The sequence below is a fragment of the Mytilus edulis genome, chromosome 5 (assembly GCF_963676685.1).
Source record: "Mytilus edulis chromosome 5, xbMytEdul2.2, whole genome shotgun sequence".
Taxonomy (NCBI): domain Eukaryota; kingdom Metazoa; phylum Mollusca; class Bivalvia; order Mytilida; family Mytilidae; genus Mytilus; species Mytilus edulis.
The window spans coordinates 87,015,167-87,039,271 of NC_092348.1; the positions used below are offsets into that span (position 1 = coordinate 87,015,167).

Below are 24,105 nucleotides of genomic sequence, written 5' to 3' on the forward strand. Positions count from 1 at the left end.
TCATTGTAGTTCTACAGACAATCCAAAATCTAGTGGATTGATAATTTACTATTTTTCATAAATACAAATTACAGTAAACTGAAAAATCAGATGGCATATTTTTGCAATTTCCGTTTAAGTCTTATAGATTTATTCAGTTGATTTATATTTAAACAAATCTTTTAATTTTGCAAACATTTTGTTTTTTAAAAGCTCAAATCTTGTTTTCAAAGTGTTTGCCTCTGATTAAGGTATTTCATATACTTTTAAAATTACAGTGGTATGTTATGTTGTATTTTAATCTAAAATTTATTTATTTCAGCTGACATCCCATCCTACTGTAGATCTTACCCAGGTACTATCCTTCCCCACCCTACTGACTGTGCCAAGTACTTCCGATGTCCGACCAATAAGTTTGATACCATTACTTACCAGGAGGAGTGCACCTATCCAGACTTGTATTCTACAGTGTCACATTCTTGTCAGAACTTCACATCTGTATCTTGTGGTATCAGGCAGGAACCTCAAGCTCCATGTAAGATATATGAAATATTGGGAAAAAAACACAGGACCAAGTCTCAAAGAATACAATCAAAAATTAAAATATGGACAACAAACCGATAATTTTACAGAAAAATGTCAGGAAAACATGGAATTTACCATTATACCAATGGATGTGAGAGACCTGTAATGTTAAGTAATAAATTATATAGCATATTTCATTGAAGTCATCTGTTAGGCCAACCTTAAAAATATGTTTGTTTGCAGTTTTCCGACTGTACCTTCAGACTGAAGGGTCGGTAGGTAGGAAAAATATTTTATTTTATCAGCCAAAATACAGTTTAAACAAGCAGTTAAACTAAACCAAGTTTCTTGTGAAGAAAAAAAAAACATTTTAAAACAACAAACACTGGACATGCTGAAAACCAACATCAAATGAACAGGCATTTTCAGATAAAAAAACTTTTTAACCAAAACTGAAACTTTAACATAGTGTCATTATCCAATTTATGACATAAAATATGGTATAATTATTAAATACTGGAACACTTATAAACAAGGAATGTCATTATGACTAGAACTGTTTTAAAGAAATATATTCAGACATGTGTGCTTCTTGACTAGAATGTTTTCATGAGTAGAGTATTTTCATCAGAAAAATATAGATATTAAAGATTTATAAGACAATGTATTAAAGAGTGTATTTTTAATAATAAAACAATAACCATTGAATCTTCCTCAATTGAAAAAAGGCAACTTGAAAAAAAAGTATTAAGACATTCGACTGTTTTCATATTTCTAACAATATTTAATTATATGTGATAAGGTTATATTTTTGCCAGGCTTTAATGAAAACCAAAGAAATCTAAAGTATGGGGTGAAATCCATAGCACCCGGGTCCCCATTAAAAGTAAATGGTCTGTACTGAAATGTTTTTAATGCATAAAAAAAAATGGCAGCATAGCTCCTAAGGACATGTTTAAATTGAATTCACACAGGCCACACAGTTTGGGTATATTTAATATTGTAAGAAAGAGAATAATTGCAATGAGTGGGGCAGCCCCCCTTATCCTAAAGGAGCATACTCATTGCAATCGAAGATAGATTTAATATAGAGAGAGTATATTTATTTTTCAAGCTAACCATTCATTTTCTCTACATCTTTGTGTAGTTAGGGTTGCTTCTTATTGATTTGGCATGATCTATATCCATTAACATTTCAAATGAGCCCTTCCTCCGTACAGGTGTGTTTACAGATATCCATGACGATTTAAGTCACGGAGGAGTGGTTTCATCTTTGTCGTCTTCAGAACGATTTGTAGAAAATATGCCATCCTTCAAGCTGCTGTCGAATTATTTAACCACTGAAATTGGTTCCATAAAGTCAGGCTCCACAGATTCTGACTGTACCCGATTTGTTTGAGACAGAATGGTTATCGTGTCAGTTATGAATATCCGCTGCATCATCGTCAATAATATCATCACACATCATTACATGTGCCTGAATCTGTATAAACAGTTTACTAATAGACTTTTTTGTTTGTTATTTGTCTTAAAATTGACACGAGACGGCAGCGTAAAGTACTCCCCCATGACTTCATGGATACTTGTAAACAATGTCCATGTGCTTTATCATTAAATGGTCACATGAACGCTTGATGGGAAGCTAAGAAAAACCGAACTTGAAATGCGTAATTGACCCAGACTTTAAATCATTTCTGGAAAGGACCCAAAGTTCCGGATCGCGTCAATACAAGTATTAAAAAAAATTTCTTCAAATTTAAAGCAATAAAATTTTCACAGTCGGGAGGATTTTCAAGGGTCGGTCGGTAAACTGCAAACAAACAATATTTTAATTTAAGCCTTAAATAAACATATGTTTTTACATGTGTGTGATGATGGCCCCTTTTCAAAGATACAGGAATCCAACATTGTATTTACATTATTGAAATCTTTATAAGTGTTATTTTCTATGTCATTTGGTCTCTTGTGGAGAGGTGTCTAATTGGCAATCAAACGACATCTACTTATTTTTATATTTATAAAAAAAATATATGCTGTTAATTTCAGGTGAATACAGCCAGAATCAATGTCAGCCAGGCAGTATGAATTGTCTCCCTTGTTCACAGAGATTGTTCAGCTGCAGAGGTCTACCTGATGGTAACAATGCTGTTCCTGGTCATCGCTGGTCAGATCAATATGACACATGTTACAGAAACAGGACAGTCAAGGTCAATAAGTGTGCCTCAGGAATGTTTGATCCTCTAACGAGAGCATGTGACAACCAGATTGACAAAGGTATATGAAATGAAACAGGAACAGAGAAATTCATTCTGACAAAGTTTGTACAACTAGCAAACAGTCATACTAAATATGCAATGAACTGTGCTAATTTTCATAAATTATACAACTTCATAAAGATTGTCGTACTACATGTAATACTTAACAGATCTTTCAGGGGTAAAATGGTAAAAGTTGGGGCCAAATTAGATGAGAGGCTTAGAAAAGTATAGATTCTCATTTTGAAGAGTTTATATTTATAAAGTATGCATTTTTTAAAAATTCAAAATATTAAAGTTCAAGTTAAAGACCTTAAAAAAAGCATTTAAGAACTATATTCTATAAGTATAGGGATTAATCACAGGTGATTAAGAAGCAATTCCTGTTCCAGTAACGACCACTGCCCAGCTGCTCATTACCTGTAAAACTGTGACTATTATTTGAAATTATTATGAACAACTAGAGTAGGATGGGCTGTGATAGCAATATTTGAAAGTGGTTTAAACTTGTGGTATAATTTCATGCAGTTGAATAAATAGAAAACATTTTATTTACAATTTTACAAATATATAAACTATGAAATATAACATTTATTATTCTTTTTCAGACAATATAGATGAGTACTGCAGGACACACCCAACTTCTGTTCTACCCCATCCAAACAATTGTGCTCAATACTTTAACTGTAGAGACAGAAACAGCAAGTTTGGTCATTACCTAGAGGAATGCACATATCCCCAACTGTTCTCATCTCTTATAAAGACATGTACTAACTTTACCACTGCTAGATGTGAGAAAAGATTTGTACCTCAAGCTCCATGTAAGTTCTGATATCAATTTCCTGTATTTGATTTATCTTTATAAAAAAAAACTCTTTCAAAGATACTAGGCTAAAAACTGTGTATGTCAGGCACATTGTATAAAGAGATATAACATTTTAAGATGTATTTTACATACCTTTAATTTTCAAAAATCAAGGGTAATATAACATTTTTTACCCATTTGTATTCATTAACCTTTATTTTGTAAACTTTCATTTGAATGTGGTTATTTCTTCAGCCCATAGCTAAAACATTATAAAAAATGATAAACCCTTATGTATGAGCTATTTCGTTTTAATGTGAAAAGATGATATTAATTTATATCATAAAATAATTATGATAAAAGTTTATTTTGATAACAATGTTGATACACTTACTGTGGATTCATTATTATTAGTTGGATACCAATTTTCGAAGTGTTTTGTGGGTACAGTTGAACCAGGAATTTGAATGTTCAAGGAATGATAAATTTTTTATTAGTTTTGCATGCAGAGATTGGCAAAACCACAGATCCAAATATCCACTAAAATGCAAGTTTCCATCAATCCTTGAAAATTGATACCCACAAAAATAAATAAATCCACAGTAGTCATTTTCATGTGGTCAAATTTATAGGATGTAACTGCGTTTGGTCTAGAAAATTAACTAGTTATTTAAATCTTTGTATGAGACAATCAAATTTAGCTATATTTAGAGATAAAGTTTCAACAAGATATTAAAAATGATTAAAGATGTATCTTCTTTGTAGGTGAGTACATGCAAAACCAGAACATAGGATCAATAAAGCAAACAGTATCCTGTCCTGAAAGATTACCGTCATGCATTGGGTTACCAGATGGAAGGAACATGTTCCCTGCCAGGAAATGGAAGTCTGACTACATCATGTGTTACAGAAACAGGACACTGTCTGTATACCATTGTGATACTGGTTACTTCTTTGATCCTTATACAAGATTTTGTGTCAAGTATATTGATACTGGTATGTATTCCTCACCATTGGATCTTATTTTACTTTCAAATATATAATTAGGCTATAAAAATTGATGAAAAAAATGATGTGAAAAGAAATTCTTGAAAAAGTGCAGATGCAAAAATCAATAAAAATGTGTTGGGTAATTTCAAATGGCAAAGCTTAAATGATTAATCTAAAAATGATTGTATTGATACCTGTGCATATAATCTACACTCCAGTATCCGATTCAAAAACTGTCCTTAAGTTATCTTTATGAGTGATTTTGATATATTTTAGTACACATGAAGGAGTTCTGTCAAGCAAACCCAAGCAGTGTTATGCCATCCATGACTAACTGTGCCCAGTACTATACATGTCAAGATTATATGAAAGGTTCCATGCTGAGAGAATGTAGTTATCCTGATCTATTCTCACTCAGTACCATGTCTTGTCAGAGATTCTCATTGGTTAATTGTCAACAGAGACCACAACCACAGGCGCCATGTAAGTAATATTACATATATCATGTCTTGTCAGAGATTCTCATTGGTTAATTGTTAACAGAGACCACAACCACAGGCACCATGTAAGTAATAGAACATATATCGATCATGTCTTGTCAGAGATTCTCATTGGTTAATTGTCAACAGAGACAACAACCACAGGCACCATGTAAGTAGTAGTAAATATAGCATGTCTTGTCAGAGATTCTCATTGGTTAATTGTCAACAGAGACCACAACCCCAGGCATCATGTAAGTAATATTACATATATCTTGTCAGATGTTCTCAATAGCTAAATATGTATTGCTATAAGGTTATTAAAAACATATGATCCTACATTCTGTCAATATTTAGTACTTTTATATTGACATTGCACAAGGTAATGATGCTGTTACTATTTATGATGTCTTAAAACTAAATCTTTTGGAGGTGTACTGATTGATATTTTATTCTTGGTAAACATGATTTATTTATTAGTTGTAACAGGCTTTAAACTTGCTTTAGTAAATGCAAGTACTCTTTGATTAGTACTTTGTGTCTATTGTGTTTGTTAGTTTTTTGTTGTGCTTCATGCAAATTTGATGAATCAAGCCATTTACAACTTAAAGAACAAACTGTGGCAAGAGCATTTCCTTGAAAATGATTTTCCTTTTATGTTAAAGTTTTTTTGATTTAGAAGAATAAACATATGATACCAAATCATAAATCAAACAAGGAATCCAAGATGTCCTCTCTCAAATATTGGTTACTTAATGGTTAGTTTAACAGTGGGGTTCATCAACCTTAATAGGTACTTCTAGGTAAATAGATATAAGAAGATGGGGCATGAGTGCCAATGAGACAACCCTCCATCCAAGTCACAATTTACAAAAGCAAACCATTATAGGTCAAAGTACAGTCTTCAACATGGAGCCTTGGCTCAGACTAAACAGCAAGCTATAAAGGGCCCCAAAAATGACTATGGTGTAAAACCATTTAAACAGGAAAACCAATGAATTGATAACCTCTACAAATTTTCTGGATTACTTGACAGGTGAATACATGGGGAACCAGTGTAGATCTGGAGACACCAATTGTAAACCATGTTCTCAGAGACTGCCAAGTTGTGTAAGCCGACCTGATGGAAATGTGCCTGTAATTGGTCAATATTGGTCACCTGATTACTTGATATGTCTCAGAAACAGGACAATATCAGTGACAAAATGCCAGACAGGATTATTTGATCCTATTAATAGAAGATGTACTCTGCTTATAGATTTCAGTAAGTTTGTTAATAAAATTATTACTCTGAAAAAAAAACCATCCTTTTGAAATACAAATTTATAGAACTGCTCAACAAATTTACTCTGAAGTATAATGTCTTTTGAGGAATACATCATTCATAAGGTACACCTAGATAATTAGAATGAATCATGAAACATGTATAAAGATCACAAGTACATTGTTTAACTTTTTATTGTAAGTGGAAAAATATTTTATGAATTAAAAGTATAGCTAATTCTTTTACATTCATATTTTGGCCTTAAAAGTACCATAATGTAAGCAATGATGTTTATTGATGTACATGTATTTTTTTTATTTTTCTTCAAATTTTTATACTGTTTGTGCTCTATAGGTAATATTGTAAGTATATGTAAAGCCAATCCAACTCTTAAGTTTGAGAATCAACAGAATTGTGCCCAGTACTATGACTGTTCCAAACCAAGCACAGGATATCTGGTAGAATGTAAATACCCAGACCTCTACTCTACTGTATACCAGGGATGTAAAACTTACAGAGATGTTACCTGTGGAAAGAGACCAGAACCACAAGCACCTTGTAAGTGGAATTGAAACATTGGGGGCATTTTGTTTTTCATGATTTTGGTAGAAAATAAATTAATGGTAAATAAATTAAACCTGTTTGCCTGCCTTACAGGACATATCATTTAGTTCTTTTACTCTGATCACTGCAACAGCAACGTTTCGAAACTTACTCAGGTTGAATATTTTCATTGATAAAACAACTTTTCAGAGATTTTAGGATACACAGTAACATTTTCAAATTATCATATAAAAATGTCAGATAAATTGGTTTCCCTGAATTTAATACAGCTGTTTTTGTAGGTGAATACAGCCAGAATCTGTGTAGACAAGGTGCCACAACATGTAAGCCATGTCCTGAGAGACATCCAAGCTGTGTAGGACTACCTGATGGACGTAATGCCATCTTACCCTGGACAGATCATTATGTAGTATGTCTGAAGAACCGTACTGTGTCCACAGGGATATGTACTTCAGGAATATTTAATCCAGTGGAAAGACTTTGTATAGTTAATCTACATCCAGGTATAGTGAATGCTTTGTAAAATGTTGGAGAAACTGTGATGAAAAATATTATTTAAGTAAAAATTTAGTTTGTTTCTTTGCAAAATTGTTTGTAAAAAACTTTTTTGTGTGTGTAAAATTGAATAAATATGGACTATAAATGAAGATTTTGTATATTGATGGATACTTTGGATATATATTTTTTTGTGGGTACATGTACCAATGTTCATGGATAAAGAAAAAAATGTATATTTTATGGATATTTAATTTTGCAGTTTAACAATGTGTGCAAACAATTCCCTTTACAAAATTTGTTCTTCGCTAAGCATTTACAATTAGTGGTTCATTTTTAACCAGATTTTTGTGACAAAAATGTCGGTTATTGATTTGGGGATGTACGGCGGGCGGCCGGGCGGGCGGCAATCAAATGTTGTCCGTGCATTAACTCATGAACCGTTGAACCAAAGCTTTTAAAATTTTAATATGTTGTTGCTGACAACTAAATGAAGTCAAGTTCAATAATGGCGATTTTGACTTTTACCGTTCAGGAGTTATGGTTCTTGACAGATTGAAAAATGGTTTTTCCAGTTGTGTCCGTGCATTTACGCATGAACTGTTCTACCAAAGCTTCCCAAATTTTAATATGTTGTTACTGATGACAAAATGGAGGTCAAGTTCAATAATGACGATTTTGACTTTTACCATTCAGGAGTTATGGTTCTTGAAAGATTGAAAAATGGAGTTTCCAGTCGTGTCCGTGTATTTACACATGAACTGTTCTACCAAAGCTTCCCAAATTTTAATATGTTGTTACTGATGACAAAATGGAGGTCAAGTTCGATAATAACGATTTTGACTTTTACCGTTCAGGAGTTATGGTTCTTGAAAGATTGAAAAATGGTGTTTCCAGTCGTGTTCTTGCATTTTCTCATGAACCATTCAACCAAATCTTTTGAAATTTTTATATGTTGTTACTGATGACAAAATAGAGGTCAAGTTTAATAATGACGATTTTGTTCAGGAGTTATGGTTCTTGAAAGATCGTAAAATGGTGTTTCCATTCACTTTATTTCATTTACTCATGAACCATTCAATCTAAGCTTTTCAAATTTTAATATGTTGATACTGATGACAAAATGGAGGTCAAATTTGATATTGACGGTATTCACTTTCACCATTCATCAGTAATGGTTCTTGTGATATTGCCAGGACACAAATAAATGTTAATAAATCTGGTTTGCTGTCGTTGTGACAGCCTCTTGTTATCCACCCAATCGGCTAAAAAATGGTATCCAACAAATAATAATGAATTTAAAGTATATCTTGATGTTAAGTTTTTAGAATGTTATGAGTGTAAAAACTTCTTGATATTTGCAGGAGACCTACTGAAGTACTGTCAATCCAATCCTCATGGTATAATAGCCAGTTCCTTGAACGCTGCTCAGTACTTTGATTGTTCTCAATACAACTCACCAAATGGCCATTATCTGATGGAATGTCCTTACCCACAATTATTCTCCACGGTCAGCTATAGATGTGAAGAATTTGTCACAGTCACACCAGACAAAAGACCTATACCACAAGCTCCATGTAAGATACTATTTTACTATATATAATAATGAGATGTAGTATGAATTCAAAAACTTTAATTAGTTATAGGGTCCGAATGCATTTATTTTAAGTGAAATGCTAAGTATTAGATCTAACCTGTCTATTTTATAATGTTAAGTAAAACCTTCCTTGCACCATATTTATAGTTTCCCTGAACGAACAAACACATCTTACTCTTTTTTTTTTAGAATGTAATTAAGTAAATGTTATGAATTCAATGAATATAACAAATTCAATTAAAGTTGTATTATGTGTTTATATATGTGTAGAACTCAGATCACCTTTAGCAAAGAAAGAAACTCTGGTAAAACTGAAAAGAGACTTATAAAAAAGAAGATGTGGTATGATTGCCAATGAGACAACTGTCCACAAGAGACCAAAATGACACAGACATTAACTTAAGCAATAGTGTTATACTATGATTTTGTTCCATACACCTTATCGCTATTCCCAACTAACCCGATAATCTGTCCCACTTGAACTATTGACGTCAAACAACAACCGCTTTTCCATTGTGGCGTCAGATATTTTGTATTATGACAACAAAATTTTACGGCAACCTGCGTGATGTCCGGTAATGGCGGACAAATAGCCATAAGGTGCATTGTCTTCAACTTTTAAGAAACAGGATTAAATGTTCCATTAACAGGTAAGAACCAGTATACAACATTTTATGATTAGGATACTGAGGTTACTGTAAATTCTGAAATTATTGTGTGCTTTTAATGTCATTTGAGACTGAAATGAGGTTTGAATTTTTGCGATATTTAGAAAAATCCTGTTTAATTCATATTAGAAATTTTAAAATGCAAGTTTAAATAATTACGATTATAACCCTGAAGCAATTTTTGCAGTAATAAAAACATCACAATAATTTCTGAATTTACAGAATTTAACCAAGAGTGAGTTTTGCTGTTAAAGAAAAATATTAATGAGATGTAGATTAAAACAATACATTAAAAAACAATTATTTCTTTGCTTATTTAGTGTTATATCTATTTCTTTTTTCAAAGGTGAATATCTCCAATATCACTGTAAATCAGGAGACCTGACATGCACTCCATGTGAGAATGTCCACCATTCATGTATTGGTGTACCTAATGGGGACCAGGCCATAACATATAGGAAATGGCAGGCACAGTATGTTAGATGTTATCAGAACAGAACATTAGAGGAGAAGGTCTGCCAACAGGGTTTGTTTGATCCTGTGAAGAAGACATGCTCAGATACTGTTAACACAGGTATATTGTTTGGTTTTTTACACAGTGTTAAACCCTTTATTTCATTTGTTTTTTTACATGTTTGTGTGTTTCTGTTTAACATTAATTCTACAAAGTCCTTAATGCTATGTATGAAACATTAAGGTACATTAATTAATAGATATAGGAAGATGTGGTACATGTATTAGTGCCAATGAGACAACTCTCCATTCTTGTAACAATTTATAAAAAGTAAACCATTATAGGTCAAGTTGAGGCCTTCAACACAGAGCCTTGGCTCACACCAAACAGCAAGCTATAAAACAAATTACTTGTGTAATACTCTATTTATTTTTATGCCCCACCTACGATAGTAGAGGGGCATTATGTTTTCTGGTCTGTGCCTCCGTTCGTCCTTTCGTTCGTTCGTTAGTCCGTATGTTCGTCCCACTTCAGGTTAAAGTTTTTGGTCAAGGTAGTTTTTGATGAAGTTGAGGTCCAATCCACTTGAAACTTAGTACACATGTTCCAGGGCTTCCAAAAAATATTTGAGCCAGCCGGACATTTCATATCTGATCCCGATTTTAATCCCTTAAGACTTAGTCACAAAAGGCAATTATGGTAATCAGATGGCCATTCCAATGATTGACATTACATTAAAAAAAAACGATTTTAAACTTTACTTTGATATGATATGAATTTGATGTTAGGATGATACTGTTAAATTGGCAGTGCATCATTCAAAGTGTGCACATCAGTGTGCTCATATCTGCCATAGACTTTTTATTTGTGCAAAATGACATTGTCAAAAACTACTTTCGTTTTCAACCGGATGTTGACTTGACAATGGTAAAACATGGACCATAAACGGATACGTAAAATCCGTGTATTTTTACAAAGCACGACTGAGAGAAGAAGCTCTTTCCACGTTATTTCTTCAACAAAATACTTGAATTGAACGTTAGATACAGGTATCATTGATAATTTTAGCATTTTTGAAGAAATGTAGGATGCATTATTAAATTTCCCATCTGTGCACATGAGCACACGTGTTCTAGTTCATACGACATAGTTCTGACGATTTTTTATTTAAAACCTTAAAATTTTTCATCAAATCATTTTGATAAACTAATTTCTAATAATTTTAATCTTTAGAACGAAATCAATTAGATACAAACCGCTGAAATGTAAGAAAATATTTGTGATTAAACCGATCAATTTATACGATGTCCGGTACTGATCATAGTTCACCTGTCACCTGTACAGGTAGATTTCAGCTGTCCAACTACTAATTAGCCTTGATTAAAATTAGAAAGTATTGAAGTAGGTGTTGTTTTGATAGTAATTAATCATCATGTCACATTTATGACCGGAAACGTGTTGATGTTAAAGGCAAAAGGTTGGGTCAAAAAGATCGTGAATTATGTAAAAATGACCGAAAAAGCCTTGAAAAATAAAAAGTATATGACCGTTTCATGCTTTGCCCAGTCGGACTTTTACCGGACATTATACAAATGACCGGAATATATGACCGTTTTGGAAGCCCTGACATGTTCCCTATGATATGATCTTTCTAATTTTAATGCCAAATTATAGTTTTGACCCCAATTTCATGGTCAACTGAACATAGAAAATGAAAGGGCGAAGTTCAGGTTAAAGTTTTTGATCAAGGTAGTTTTTGATGAAGTTGAAGTCCAATCCACTTGAAACTTAGTACACATGTTCCCCATGATATGATCTTTCTAATTTTAATGCCAAATTATAGTTTTGACCCCAATTTCATGGTCAACTGAACATAGAAAATGAAAGGGCGAAGTTCAGGTTAAAGTTTATGGTCAAGGTAGTTTTTGATGAAGTTATAGTCACAACTACTTGAAACTTAGTACACATGTTCCCTATGATATGATGGTTCTAATTTTAATTCCAAATTAAAGTTTTGACCCCAATTTCACGGTCCACTGAACATGGAAAATTATAGTGCAAGTGGGGCATCCGTGTACTATGGACACATTCTTGTTTGTTTCTGTTTGAATAATAATTTTATAACTATCTTTGTTACAATTAGACAGAACTTATTATGAAAACAGTTAAAGCTATAAGCTTCACAGACAAAAACTAATTGAAACTAATTGGAATATTTAGCTGAATCACAACTGACAAACCAAGCCTGAAATAAGATCTTTATAAAAAAAATTGAATGGCTTCAAACTACTGTGTTTTCAGGATTAATTTGTGATATCTCAAACAGTAAACTAGAGTAACTTGAAGCAAATATGCAATACCAATATGACTAACGTAATAACTATATCAATTTTATTTATTTATTAGATCAGATAGATGTTTACTGTCAGCAGCACCCACATGCAATAGTAAAGCACCCAGGAGACTGTGCGATGTACTATAACTGTTCTAATCCTAACTCAAAGTATGGCAGATATATTGAAGAATGTCATTATCCAGAACTATTTTCTTCCTTAACATTAAGATGTGAAGGCTTTGAAAATGTTGTTTGTAAACCAAGACATGAACCTCAGGCACCATGTAAGTAGATAATTGGCTCAGAGGTAACAAAGTGACTAATCTAGCACCACTATTATTCATAGGTTTATTTTGTAAGTACTGGTGTCCTAAGTTAATGAAATAATTATATATATGATAATTATCTCACTAATTTCATTATTATGAGTATTTGCATTGAAATTTTTTTCATTTATAAATTTAAACAATTGTTTTGTAAATAAATAAAAAATTACCAATAGAAATAATGATTATTAATAATTTAAAAAAATAGTCCTTCCACAAAGTCAAACTGAAAAAAATGAGGATACATGTTAATATGGTATGCTTTTCACACTTAATATTTCTTAATTTTCATAAAATTGGTCTAAAAAAAAACCTTCTTAGGCCATTTACAGATTTAGAAACGGAGACATGCTTCCCAAATCATAGTACTAATGAATAACATATGTAATTCCATATTGATAAAATTTTAGTAGGTTTTTATGCCCCATTTATGGGCATTATGTTTTCTGGTCTGTGCGTCCGTTCGTTCGTTCTTCCGTCTGTTCTTTCGTCCATCCGTTCGTCCGTCTGTCTGTCCTGCTTCAGGTTAAAGTTTTTGGTTGAGGTAGTTTTTGATGAAGTTGAAGTCCAATCAACTTGAAACTTAGGAAACATGTTCTCTATGATATGATCTTTCCAATTTTAATGCCAAATAAGAGATTTTACCCCATTTACACAGTCCACTGCACATAGAAAAAGGCAGCAATTGTATAATATTCAATACAATATTTAAACTTGATAATGAACAGATAAACAAAAAATTAATAAAATTTTCACTGTTATTGCTCTCAACAAAAGCTTTATTAGAATCACAGACATTCTAGCGCCTTCACATTTGACCTTTTCTCTCAATCAAATACTTATGATATATGATATATACTGCCTGGAATTAAATTTAGAACCTCTTTTATGATTGAAACAAATTGTCGAAATTGCACAGATATTCTTTTAAATTTTTTCATCTAAAATAAAAGTGCATTTCAGTTGCTTTTTCGTTTGATGGTGAAAAGTCTATTTAATTGGGAATGTAACTTTTTGAACAAGGATGTAGAATAACAAGAGAGCAGAGAGTTTAATAATTTGGCTTTACTATTTTTACTGAAAAAATACTTTAGCATTATTTAAGTCTGTCTGTATAATTATGTTACATTATAAATCATATTGAAGCTTTATCAGCATTAACCATGAGATGTTTATAAAAATTGATAGTTTTGCTGTAGTTTTTCACTGAAATCATCTCATTCTTACCATGAAATCGTTGATCATCCCCAGGATCATTGATTAAAGGACTAAATCTGTAGATATTGTTTGTGAACATATGGTATCTTGAAGAACTACTTTCTATAGGAAATATAGCAGGGGAAATCAAATATGGCTGAAAAACTTGTTGGATACTTCTATAAACCGTCTGATATCCAAAATGACCTTCACCATAAGGTGACATTGATGCTATCCTACTTCTGTACATAGTCGAAATCTCTACTTGTTTGTCATTGATGACTCTACGGAAATGATTTATTACGTTACTGACAGTCTGCGATGGATGGACATGTATCGTCACATGAGCAGTGACATTCTCGGCTATTTGGTATTTCTTTATATCCATTTGCTCTGTATTAATGTTGGTGACATTATGTACAGATCTAATCATGGCATTCATTTTTGGATTAATAGATAACATAGTTGTTATTATTGGTTTAAACAGCCATATATTGCTCCATAATATTTTAAACCATATATTCATGACTGGGGCCATCTTTTCCAACATTTCTTTCTCTGGTCCTTGTCCCAACATACTGGGATGTTTGTGATTTTCAATCTTGGAGACTGCTTTGGCTAATACACCAAATGGAGTAGGTCCAAAACGTAAGGCAGAGTGACCACCTAAACCTCTGACGGTCAGAGTTAGGTCAAGTATAGAATTTTCTGTAACTCCAATAAGTGCTATGCCACTAACTTCACCTGCTACTGTACAGCCTTGATCAAGAATAAACTCAAGTTTTTTAAGTCCACGGTCTTGTAACAATTGGCTAGCTCCTGTTGCTCCATTTTGGCCATCATTTCCTTTATCATGAGCAAAAGAAATATAGATTGTCCTTGATGGCTTGAAACCATTTGCTAGTAAATCATCCAAAGCTTCAAGTATTCCCATTACACCATTCTTAAAATCCATTGTTCCTCTGCTATAAATGTAGCCATCTTTTATCTTCCCTGAAAATGGCGGCAGAGTCCAAAAATTAGGTTCTGCTGTAGCAACATCTAGATGTCCTAATACCATATAAGGAGTCAAGCTTTTATTTGACCCAGACACTGTATACAACAGACTGTAGTCTGCTACTATCTCCATGGTGACATATTTTGATTTATGAATAGTTTTGAAACCTTCTTTTAAGAATTGTATCATGTTTGAAAACTCTTTCGATTCACCTAATGTTGTTTTAAACTGTAATGCTTGTTGAAATCTACTGATGACTGTTTCACTTATTTCAAAATCCTTTTCACTTGATTGGATATTTTGACATGGTTTAGTAGACTTATATCCAATTGCCAATGTTCTTACAGTGACATATGTAATAACACCACAGCAGAATGTTAAAAGAATTAAAATAGTGGTATGAACAATATTCTCTAATGATGCATTGTTCAGTAGGAAAAGTGGTAAAGACGATACAGACGTTAGTATATATTCCATGACAACCTGTTCTCTTTAATGCCCAGAAAATATTAAATATATATATATATATATCATCAGGAAGCATGTTCTTAAACGCTGATCAAAAGTAGCCCAAAGCATAAATCATTTTGATAGAATAAGATGTATAACTTAATAATATGACCTCAAATAGTTCTTAGATGAACTGTATTGGAACGTTTTTACCTTGAACAGATTTATAGTTGGAAATAGATATGTTAACCTCTAGACTAGCTGTGTCAATGGGTTGCTGTCTCATTCCTGTAAAGGTATAACCAATATCCACTTTTATTTCTATTCTCTACAGGCGAGTATCAACAGAATTTATGCAAATCTACAGACGCTAGCTGTACACCATGTTCTCAAAGAATTCCCAGCTGTGTAGGACTACCAGATGGGTTCAACCCTATTCCAGGCAGACTCTGGTCTAAAGATTACGTCCAGTGTGACCGTAATAGGACAATACATGTTCTACACTGTAAACAAGGATATTTTAGTCCTGGGGAAAAAGCTTGTGTAACAGCTATCAAGTCAGGTATACAATTCAGATACACTGCATTTAAAACTACCATTGAAATGTGTTTAAAAATTAAGAAAACTAGACTATATATTTCAGGGTTTGAAATTTACTTTTTAATCAACCTAACCCTTCAGTCATGTGGCCATGAAATTGTCTTCTTTTTCAAATGAGAATACTACTTGTTCCAATATTTTTATACTTGCTAGATGAAATTCTAAAATGTTATTAAGGAGTGTAATCCTTGAACATCTTTTCTTGAAGCTAAGATCATTAAAGTCAATAATTAAAAGATAAATGTCATACGCATCTGTGACAAAAGTCAAAAATCAGATTTTGCATGATGTATTAATTACTGTATGTTTAACAAGATATTTTTCTTATTGAAGAAAGTTTGCTACCAGATAAATTAAACATGAGAATAAATTGTTTTGCCAGACAAATTTAACTTGGATAAAAAAGCTTAATTTTTTTTTGTGTGTGTATGTATATTTTAAGCATGTGAAAGACAGAAATCAGTAAAATATTTACTCTTATATATATAAATGATTAATATTTCTTCCATAACTTAATTTGTTTTGAGTTTCAATATGATATAGAAGTACATAAAAAATGGAAACATTGGACAGTAAAACATACCACACTATTCCTAAACAAATAAACACATACAAAGAACATAACAGAACCATTCATCTAACTTTCGTTATAATTAACCAGGAGATGGTAATCAGTTCTGTAATACCAATCCCAGAATACTGATCAGAAGTTCTGACCACTGTGGTCAGTATATTGACTGTAGATATACCAGACGTATTGGTGGATATGTTAAAGAATGTCCTTACCCTGACCTCTTCAACCCAGACACATTGGAATGTGGAGAATTTACAAAAGTCACATGTGGAAAAGTTCCAGAACCCCAGGCACCATGTAAGTCATGTTTTGTCCTTACATGTTTTACTTTATATATCAGAGTGAAATTGAAAGTTATAAATAAAAACTGCAATTAACCTAACAATATCAATGTAAGAACTATTTTCTGTTAATCAAGTGGGGTGACTTTATATACCTTGGTAAAATTGAAAGTTATATATGAAAACTAAATTAACCAAACAATATCAATGTACAAACTGTTAATCAAATAGGGTGAAAACTGTTTAAAGGAGGATTTTTATGTGTATTAGGTTTAACTTTTATGCCCCATTTATGTTTTCCACTGAACATAGAAAAGGATAGTGTGGATGGGACATCCATGTACTTGGGATATATTCTTGTTTACAGTTATTTCCAAAGGTTGAAGATAAATGAATTTCAATATTTATATCTAATATTTAATGTCAATATTTTTCATGACACTGTCAGAATAGAAATTGATATTTAATTGACTTTTCGACTTTTCTTGCTAATATAACATTTTTGTTGAGGTTAATGTAATGAGTGTTGTCTCAGCTTGTTGAAAGGTGAATAAAGATAGTATTAATAATTTTTGGTAGTATTAATAATTTTTAGTATGCTTTTATTGTAATTTCTTACTTGAACAGGCAGATGCTGTACATATATACCAACACTTGATTTTTTGATAGTTTAATCTTTAAAGTTCAAGTTTTAGATGATTCTAATGTATATTGAATAATACTTGGTAAAATATTCTTAAACCAAAAAGTATTTATTACAACATATCTAGAAAGCATCCTCAGAACAAAGATACTTAATTTAACTTAAAAGCATGAATATGCTCTATTTTCATTTTCTTCTCCAGGTTCCTATGAAAAGAACTTATGTTTGGATCCCTATGAGAAGTGTACACCATGTCCAGAACGTTTACCCAGCTGTGTTGGTTTACCTGATGGGGACAATGTATTTGCAGGAAAAATTTGGTCACAACATTATGTTGTCTGCTACAAAAATAGAACTAAAACCATTAAACAATGTAGTTCTGGTTTCTTTGATCCTCAAAACAGGAAGTGCAGTTCACAAGTGGGAACAGGTAAAAAAAATAAACTTTAATCCACCATCCCTAACCCGAGAATAAGTGAAGTCGAAATTATGATGGTCTTTATAATTGTTCGTTTGTTTGTTCGTTCTTTCTTTGCAATAAAAAACTCTTTCTTATTTACTCATTAAAAATTGCTAAAACTCTTGATACCTTCTAAAAAAAAAAATCAAAATATTTTAGTTTAAAGTGTCTTTAATTTTGTATTTTTGAAGATATTATTGAATTAGTTTTCAGAAACTCAAACTACCTTAATTTGACTGTTTTTGTTAAAATTTTGTTGTTGTTAAATATTTAGATTGGTGTTAATGAAATGATATAAGCTTTCATTATATATTTTTCAAGCATTTTTCATTTGAATGCATACATATCTGACTTTTTTGTTTATTTTTAGACAACATTGCAACATTCTGTTCACATCATCCTGCTGCTAGAATACCAAACAAGGTGAATTGTGCCCAGTATTATGATTGTTCTAATCGTAACTCTATTTACCAACCCTATTTACATGAATGTACCTATCCCAAGCTGTTCTCTGTAGCTACTCTCAGATGTGAAGACTTTGAGCAGGTGACCTGTGGAGCCAGGACTGAGCCTAAAGCACCTTGTAAGTTTTTAAAAATTGCAAAGTTAATCATGTGATCACTAAAAAATATGTCTTCAGTAAACTCAGAATTCTTTAAAAAAAAAAACACTTTATAGAATATTTTTGTAAAGGTCTCTATAAAATTATCCAGTAATTTCCTTCCAAATATATGTATTTTATTACCATAACTTTAAAGGGAAGAATAAATGGGACAAATTTAAGCACTTAAACAAGAATGTTTGATAAAACTTGATTTGTGTAAAAAAACAAATTTTTACCAAAATGGCAATTCCTATTTAAATAAATAAATTCATAACACGTCCTCTTTGTTAAAAATCTTTGGTAAATTTTTAGTAGTAAGTCTCTGTATACAGCTTTTCATGTGTGTTTACAGGTCAGTATCTACAGAACCAGTGTCCATCAACTGACCAGTCCTGTCTGCCATGTCCAATGAGACTACCTAGTTGTTTGGGACTACCTGATGGGGACAATGCCTATCCTGGACATAGACATTGGACCAAATATATCAATTGTTACAAAGAAAGGACCAAGGAAATCAAAGAATGTTCTATGGGATATTTTGATGAACATACAAAGAGATGTCTGGTAGAACAGCACACCACTCCAGGTAAGCAACCAGATATTTACAATTGGTTAAGGATTTAACTTTATGTTTTTAAAATCTGAATCCTGTTTAGTTAATATGTAGAATTAAAGACTTCATTGGCAGATCCAGATATTTTCATAAGTGTCCCACTGACTGCCTATGAGGGGTTCGCTCCAGTCATGCTTCAGTAATTCAAATAAATCAACCAAATTATTCACACAAAAGGGGGACCCCGTTCCCCCTCTTGCCCCCCCCCCCCCCCCCCCTCCTAAATCCATATCTGGACTTTATATCTTTTAGGTATGTTTGTTTCATGTAATTTATGCTTTTGATATTTGAGCTTCTAGAATTTTTATAAAATGTTTTTATGCCCCACCTAGGATAGTAGAGGGGCATTATGTTTTCTGGTCTGTGGGTCTGTTCATCCGTCTGTTCGTTCATTCTTCTGTTCTACTTCAGAATAAAGTTTTTGGTCAAGGTAGTTTTTGATGGAGTTGAAGTCCAATCAACTAAAAACTTAGTACACATGTTCCCTATGATATAATCTTTCTAATTTTAGTGCCAAATTAGACTTTTTAACCCAATTTTACGGTCCATTGAACATAAAAAATGATATGATGGTAACATTCTTGTTTATTATGTATCAATAGATGTCTAAACTTCTAAGTTGGATTAAATATAATTTGGATTGAATATGATATTTTTTAGTGCCAACATGTGGTGTAGATCAGTTTGAATGTGACAATGGACAATGTATACAGGTCACAGACAGATGTAATAATCAGTTTGATTGTTCTGATCGCTCAGACGAAATTAATTGTAAGTTGTTATTACAGAAAAAAATCATAGTTTACTTGTGTTTAGTTCTTATGTTCAAATAACTAGAGGTCAGAAGACAGTATAAAAGTATTTAGTTGTAATGGTATTCTGTAGAATTGCTTGTGTCACCTCTCAGCATCATGCTTATTCCACTTGTTAGGTTATTCTCACTTAGGTCTATGCGTGACTCATGATTGGCTGATTATTTTGTAAGCGTTACATGTGAAAGTTAAATTATTAAGTGTGTAAATGGGAAACAAAATCGGGCTGGACTTGTGAAATTACAAGCTTTAATATTAAAGTGATAAGTGAGATACAGGAATCTGACCCCCCAAAAAAAAGCAGAATCTGAATATTAAATTTTGTACGACAGGGTAGTAAGAGGGGGGGAAGGACTTTTATCAGGTGTTTTTAAGCTTGGGATGGGAAGGACTTTTATCAGGTGTTTTGAAGCTTGAGATTTTGAGATTGATCCTCTCAGGAACTGTGAATTATTTTTTCAAATTACTAGATGTCGGGATTAAATTTTTTTTAAATTCGTAACCTGGGGATTCCATGTTTTTAAGCCTGGGATTTCGGGATCAGGACCCCTCTGACTCCCTCTCTAGTCACAATGTTATATTGAATATAATGTGTTACTTGTATATTTCAGGTGTAGTTAAGACAGTTTGTCCTGAAGGAGAATGGAGATGTGATAACGGACAATGTTTAAGTCCTTTGTCACGATGTGATGGTCGTATTCAGTGCAGTGATAAATCTGACGAGGCAGGGTGTCATTATAATACAACACCACGTAAGTATTATTTCATGTCTAAATGAATTACTGTAAACGATTCTCGGTTTGTAGGGAATCAAGACCAATGACTTTTTACATGAGCTAAAGCAGTTTAGTTGTAGAGAAATTTTAACTTCTAGAAATTCTGTTAATTTTGCTATTTTGCTGAACTTTATACAAGCCTATTGTCAATTTATACTTCTTTGAAGATTCAAATCATGGTTTCCCTACATTTTAGAAATCAGCGAAAATTGGTACCCAAAATTATAATAATGAGTTCATAGATGAAAAGTTGATAAGTTTCATTTTTCAGAAGGAAAGTGACAGTTGCATATAATAATGAGATCTATTTATCTAACGTGTATTAACATTTTATTTTTTTAACATTTTCAAAACAGCCATTTTCAATTTTCAGGTCCAGGTACATATATGAACATTTGTCATAACCAACAGAATGGAAGAGCTCCACATCCCACAAACTGTGCTAAGTATTACGACTGTTCTGACAAGTATCATCCAGTTCTACAAGAGTGTCCATACCCATTCCTATACTCGACACTGCATAGGTCCTGTCAGAACTTTGAATATGTACAGTGTGGACAGAGATATGAACCACAAGCACCTTGTAAGTTTTATAAGATAAACATATGATAAAATGTCCATAAAATTGAGAATGGAAATGGGGAATGTGTCAAAGACACAACAACCTGAACAAAAAGCAGAAAACAGCTATTATCAATTTACATGAACACAACACACATGTTCATGGAGTAATATTGAACAGTAACTAGTCAGATATTGAATGACTCTACGTTGAATGCTATTTATATTTGACTGACATTTGAAAGTTATGTCCCTTTAAGACTGGTATCATCTAAAATGAGTGAGATAAGGATCTTAGAATGAGTAAAATAAGGGCATTTGAAAAGTTAAGTAACTAGTATTTACATAGGGGAATAAAATAGACGTTCATGAAAAAGATGTCATTTATCTCGTTGAGGATGTTTCTATTTAGATATCTATTCTTATTATTTTCATCCCCAGGCCTAAATTAATATATTGTTTGTTTCCCCAATCCCTACCCTGCCAAGCCAGGTGTGGGTAGGTAGGTAGGGAAATAATTTTATTTTTTCCTAAAAGCTGGAACAATGCCGGTTGATCTGGTAAGCATGAAAATCGGAAATGAATAAAATAATATTTGACTAAGTTTGGACAATAAAATTTTATGAGTAGGACCGTTTTTGCAGGGTCGGTCGGGATTGGGGAAACAAACAATATTTTATTTTAGGCCCCAGAAACATTAAACTGGTTTGACTAAGTATACCAATGCATATAGAAAACTGAATCAATTATCATACAAAAACAAATGTTTCTGCTTGACCATCTTCCAATGTACTTTTTCAGGTGAATTTGATCAAAACAAATGCAAGGCTTTAGATAATAAATGTGAACCATGTATAGAAAGACTTCCAAGCTGTGTGGGTCTGTCTGATGGACGTCATGCATTCGCTGGACAACTATGGACACCAAAGTTTATCTTGTGCCATCGTAACAGAACCATAGAAGTAACTGATTGTCCAGATAACAAAAAGTTTGATCCTGACCAGAGGTTCTGTGTTAATCCTACAATTGTTGGTAAGACAATTTTCAGACATAAGGGTCTTTGTACATACCTGGATTTTGGCATTTAATATATAATTCATGGTTGTTCTAAGTGCCTTCTAAATTGATTTTGACAGATTCTATAAATCATGGCTGTTCCAAGTGGATTTTTACAGTATCTTTGAGTCATTATTTTTTCAAGTGGATTTTGACAGTTTCTTATAGTCATGGTTATTTCCAGTAGATTTTGACAGTTTCTTTAAGTTGTGGTTGTGCTAAATGGATTTTGATCATTTCTTTTAGTCATGGTTATTTCAAGTAGATTTTGACAGTTTCTTTAAGTCGTGGTTGCTAAATGGATTTTGATAGTTTCTTTTAGTAGTGGTTATTTCCAGTAGATTTTGACAGTTTCTTTGGATATGGTTGTTCCAAGTGGATTTTGACAGGTTTCTAAAGTCATGGTTCTTCCCAGTAGATTTTAACAGTTTCTTTGGATATGGTTGTTCCAAGTGGATTTTGACAGGTTTCTAAAGTCATGGTTATTTCCAGTAGATTTTAACAGTTTGTTTGGATATGGTTGTTCCTAGTGGATTTTGACAGGTTTCTAAAGTCATGGTTATTTCCAGTAGATTTTGACAGTTTCTTTGGATGTGGTTGTTCCAAGTGGATTTCGACAGGTTTCTAAAGTCATGGTTCTTCCCAGTAGATTTTAACAGTAACTTCAAGTCATGTTTGTTCGAGGTTGGTTTAAAACAATATCACAGTGTTTAATAATATACTGTAACTTGAATACAAGATTTATTATGAAGGAGAGAGGCATTTGATAAATCTTTTTGATAGAAATTTCATTGATGAACTTATACATACAAAATATGGAATGGAATCTGTGATTGTAGTCTTGGACTCATACAAAAAATCTTTTAATCCTGAGTGAAGTGGTACAAAATCGATGCTGGAATGCTTTACTTTGAAGTCATATCATACAAATTGTACTATTTATCATTCTAAAAAATATATAAAAAATTGTTAACCATATCCATTTGTTTGATTTGAATATATCTTAACTTTTACATTATCAATTTTAGGTAATGTTTTTGACTACTGTAAACACAACCCCACAGCAGTTCTCCCTCATCCAGATAATTGTGGACAGTACTATAACTGTAGTAATATTTACACCTTACTGGGGAGTTATATTGAGGAATGTTCTTATCCAAAATTATTTGATCTCAGCACTGGACAGTGTAAATACTATACAGAGGTCAACTGTGGACAAAAGAGTGAACCCAAGGGACCATGTAAGTAGGCATAGAATCTAAATTAGGGAATATACATACTAAATATAAAAGGATGCACAAAGGAAGAACTGTGGGAATAAGGTCTCAAAATAAATTAAATGGTTCAATTTTGACAATGTTATATTGGTTCCATTAACTGTAAATTCAGTAATTTTTGCAATGTTTTTTTAAATACAAAAATTGTGCTGAAATTTTTTTTCACTTCAATGAAAATTTTTGTTTTTAGACTGATAAATCTCTAATATTTTTTCACAGGTGAATATGAACTGAACAAGTGTCATACATCAGATTGTACTCCATGTGAGGAGAGATTTGTCAGCTGTGTTGGTAAACCTGATGGGGCCAATTCTTTACCAGGTGTAGAGTTATCTGCCCATTATGTCATGTGTAAAGATGGCAGAACAATCACACAAGAAGTCTGTCAATCTAATTATATATTTAGTCCTGTGTCAAGATCTTGCATACAGGTTGATAAAGGTAAGAAAAGAATTCAAAAAAATAATG

At 32.4% G+C, this 24,105-nt stretch overlaps 2 protein-coding genes across 5 annotated transcripts in view; one reads left to right on the plus strand and one right to left on the minus strand.

Annotated features, from left to right (window-relative positions):
* LOC139524712 (uncharacterized) overlaps nucleotides 1-24,105 on the plus strand; it is an 87,760-nt gene that overhangs the window by 43,718 nt on the left and 19,937 nt on the right. For all 4 annotated transcript variants that reach the window (XM_071319730.1, XM_071319733.1, XM_071319732.1 and 1 more), the window contains 22 exons: nucleotides 302-514; nucleotides 2,551-2,778; nucleotides 3,368-3,580; nucleotides 4,330-4,560; nucleotides 4,831-5,037; nucleotides 6,070-6,297; nucleotides 6,652-6,855; nucleotides 7,143-7,364; nucleotides 8,721-8,933; nucleotides 9,968-10,195; nucleotides 12,482-12,694; nucleotides 15,715-15,942; nucleotides 16,642-16,851; nucleotides 17,681-17,908; nucleotides 18,309-18,521; nucleotides 18,895-19,128; nucleotides 19,816-19,926; nucleotides 20,579-20,719; nucleotides 21,117-21,326; nucleotides 22,106-22,336; nucleotides 23,389-23,601; nucleotides 23,857-24,078. In XM_071319730.1, the coding sequence (XP_071175831.1) occupies nucleotides 302-514; nucleotides 2,551-2,778; nucleotides 3,368-3,580; nucleotides 4,330-4,560; nucleotides 4,831-5,037; nucleotides 6,070-6,297; nucleotides 6,652-6,855; nucleotides 7,143-7,364; nucleotides 8,721-8,933; nucleotides 9,968-10,195; nucleotides 12,482-12,694; nucleotides 15,715-15,942; nucleotides 16,642-16,851; nucleotides 17,681-17,908; nucleotides 18,309-18,521; nucleotides 18,895-19,128; nucleotides 19,816-19,926; nucleotides 20,579-20,719; nucleotides 21,117-21,326; nucleotides 22,106-22,336; nucleotides 23,389-23,601; nucleotides 23,857-24,078 (4,641 nt within the window). The remainder of the gene's footprint in view (nucleotides 1-301; nucleotides 515-2,550; nucleotides 2,779-3,367; nucleotides 3,581-4,329; nucleotides 4,561-4,830; nucleotides 5,038-6,069; nucleotides 6,298-6,651; nucleotides 6,856-7,142; nucleotides 7,365-8,720; nucleotides 8,934-9,967; nucleotides 10,196-12,481; nucleotides 12,695-15,714; nucleotides 15,943-16,641; nucleotides 16,852-17,680; nucleotides 17,909-18,308; nucleotides 18,522-18,894; nucleotides 19,129-19,815; nucleotides 19,927-20,578; nucleotides 20,720-21,116; nucleotides 21,327-22,105; nucleotides 22,337-23,388; nucleotides 23,602-23,856; nucleotides 24,079-24,105) is intronic.
* Nucleotides 13,872-15,407, minus strand: LOC139522617 (N-fatty-acyl-amino acid synthase/hydrolase PM20D1-like). Its single transcript, XM_071316084.1, has one exon. The coding sequence runs from the start codon at nucleotides 15,405-15,407 to the stop codon at nucleotides 13,872-13,874; it is 1,536 nt and encodes a 511-aa protein (XP_071172185.1).

Excerpts from the sequence above, each read along its gene's own strand:
- LOC139522617 (XM_071316084.1), bottom strand. The coding sequence starts at position 15,407 with ATGGAATATATACTAACGTCTGTATCGTCTTTACCACTTTTCCTACTG.